This window comes from Lathyrus oleraceus, chromosome 5 (assembly GCF_024323335.1).
Source record: "Lathyrus oleraceus cultivar Zhongwan6 chromosome 5, CAAS_Psat_ZW6_1.0, whole genome shotgun sequence".
Taxonomy (NCBI): Eukaryota; Viridiplantae; Streptophyta; class Magnoliopsida; order Fabales; family Fabaceae; genus Lathyrus; species Lathyrus oleraceus.
Genome location: NC_066583.1, coordinates 528385709 through 528388358, shown reverse-complemented (window position 1 = coordinate 528388358; position 2650 = coordinate 528385709). Strand labels below are relative to the sequence as shown.

General features: G+C 30.3%; 1 protein-coding gene across 1 annotated transcript; it reads left to right on the top strand.

Annotated features, from left to right (window-relative positions):
- The first annotated feature begins 766 nt into the window (after positions 1 to 766).
- LOC127081831 (uncharacterized) lies at positions 767 to 2650 on the top strand. Its single transcript, XM_051022059.1, has 3 exons — positions 767 to 959; positions 1147 to 1260; positions 1344 to 2650. The coding sequence occupies exons 1-3, from the start codon at positions 767 to 769 to the stop codon at positions 2648 to 2650; spliced, it is 1614 nt and encodes a 537-aa protein (XP_050878016.1).

The window sequence follows — 2650 nt, the reverse complement described above, 5'->3', positions numbered from 1 at the left end:
AATAGATAAGGGTTGACAACGAGCAATTATAGGAAGTTTCGGCTCAAAAAATTAAAACTCAGTCCATTGAGTGTTTGGTTTTGACTAACAGTAAAAAGAGAAGAAAATTCCATAAAAAGTTGAAGTATTAATGTGAAGAGAATGCTCACATTCTAAAATCTAGAAAATCTAGAAGATTGCAAATGTTGTTTTTCAAGAGACCTTTCGATAAAGTGATATTTAATAAAATAATTAACGGTTTTTCGAAAATAACAGTGGTTTCACCTATTAGTAAAGTTACTCCCTCTGTTTTTTTTATAAGTCGTTTTAGACTTTTTACAGATACCAATAAAGTTATTAACTTTTGCTAATTTTGTAAATATATTATAGGATATTCCAATATTATCCTTTTTAAAAACACTCAAAATCTCTTGTTTCAAAATATCTCAGATTAATCATGATGAACTGTTGATGGAATATCTAAATTGCATTTATTCCAATATATTCTATGAATAAAACATTAAATTTATACGTGTCTTTTTCTATCCTACACTAATTCCTTACTTTTCTCCCTCCCAAATTTTCCATCACTCACCAAAAGATACGCTAAAGCACTCTGGGAGAAAAAATTAAGAATTTTTTTTTTGTTAAATTTTTCCCTCCAAATTCTTGTGGCTCTTCATTATTTTTTTTTTAAATTTCCCTCTAAATATTTCATTGTACTTCTTTTTTTTATTATCCATTTTCTATAAATTTAGACTAACTCACCCTGTATTATGATATTAAAATGGCTTTAAATCACATTGATCTCAATATTATTCCAATGGAAGAGGAAGAATATGTTCATCAACAAAATGCAAATATAGTGCCTAATCTACCAGATTTAAATATCAACATTGGAGAAAGTATTGATCTTAATACCATTCCAAATATGCATATATCTCAGATATCTTTGGAAGAAGATACTCATGACCCAATTGGTAAGTAACAAAATTATCACGCTCTTTATACCTTATGTGTTTGTTTCTTCATGACCCTTACAAAAATCTCTAGAATTTATTTGGTTTATTTTTTCCTTACTTATCATGTGAGTTTTGTGTGTTTTTTCACCCTTTTCATTTTTTTCTAATGGTATATGGGTTTTCTATTTTCTCTGTGTTATTATAGAAAACAACAACATACAAAATGTTGATGATGATGATGATGTGGATCACAACAACATACAAAATGAAGAAAATGATGTGGAAAATAACATTCATGTCAACATTGAATCTGAATTTGGTATCATAATTTCTCTTTTAGTATTTTTAAATTTATTCTTTTTAATCAATGTAATTAATATGTTAGTTTTCTCATATGTACAGATTCAGAAGTAATCACACAGAGAAGGATGTTGTCGAATTCTGAGAGAAGGATTATATATGAGGCTTTATTAGAGAAAAGTGTTGATGGAAAATTAAAAAAAGGGGTGACCAAATTAGTGTCTTCTCTATTTTCAGTTAACATACGCACAGTACAACGTATTTGGAAACTTGCTGAGAACAGAGGAGTGCATGCTGATGTGACTCATAAAAAGGTAGGAAATTGTGGACGCAAAAGAGTCCATATAGACCTTAATCTAGTGTGTGACATTCCTTTAAAGCAAAGAACCTCTATTCGGTCTCTTTCTCACGCATTAGAAGTAAGTACAAGCACATTGGTAAGATCTTTAAAGTTGAGAGAAATAAGAAGATATTCAAATGCTATCAAACCTTATTTAACAGAAGAAAATAAGAGAGCTAGATTACAGTTTTGCATTGATATGCTAGATAGTGATAGCATACATAATAATGATCCCAGTTTTAAAGGAATGTATAACATTGTTCACATTGACGAAAAATGGTTTTATATGAAAGAAAAGTCAAGAAATTTTTATTTGGTACAGGATGAAGAAGATCCCATTCGTACTTGTAAAAGTAAAAATTTTATACCAAAAGTTATGTTTCTAGTTGCCATAGCTAGGCCAAGATTTAATTTGCAACAAAACGTAACATTCAGCGGATTAATTGGTGTATATCCTTTTGTCATACAAGAGCCTGCTAGAAGATCTAGTGTAAATAGACCTGCAGGTACACTTGAGACCAAAGCAATGACGTCAATTACTAAAGATGTTATAAGAACATTTTTGATTCAGAAAGTGTTACCCACTATTAAAGAAAAATGGCCAAGAGAAGAAATCGGTCATCCAATATTCATTCAGCAAGATAACGCAAGAACACACCTTCATTGTGAAGATGAAGAATTTCGTCTAGCCGCCACACAAGATGGATTTGACATTCGATTAATGTGTCAACCTCCAAATTCACCTGATTTAAATGTTTTAGATCTTGGTTTTTTCAGTTCAATACAAGCCTTACAACATAGAGAGTCTCCTAACTCTATTGATGAACTTGTGAGTGCAGTTGATAAGTCTTTTCAAGAATTTGAAGTTACCAAATCAAATCATATATTTTTAACACTTCAATCATGTATGATTGAAATTATGAAAGCAAGAGGTTCCCACAACTATAAAATTCCACATATGAAGAAAAAAATGTTGGAAGCTAGAAATCAATTGCCAACACGGTTAAAATGTGATAACCAATTGGTGCGAGATGTTATGGGATATTTAGATATTGTTGCTGATGATTAA

What these genes read in the sequence shown, in the direction of transcription:
- LOC127081831 (XM_051022059.1), top strand. Translation starts at nt 767, where the DNA reads ATGGCTTTAAATCACATTGATCTCAATATTATTCCAATGGAAGAGGAA. An exon ending in AGATACTCATGACCCAATTG is followed by an intron (nt 960 to 1,146) that starts GTAAGTAACAAA and finishes GTGTTATTATAG; the next exon opens with AAAACAACAACATACAAAAT. An exon ending in CAACATTGAATCTGAATTTG is followed by an intron (nt 1,261 to 1,343) that starts GTATCATAATTT and finishes TCATATGTACAG; the next exon opens with ATTCAGAAGTAATCACACAG.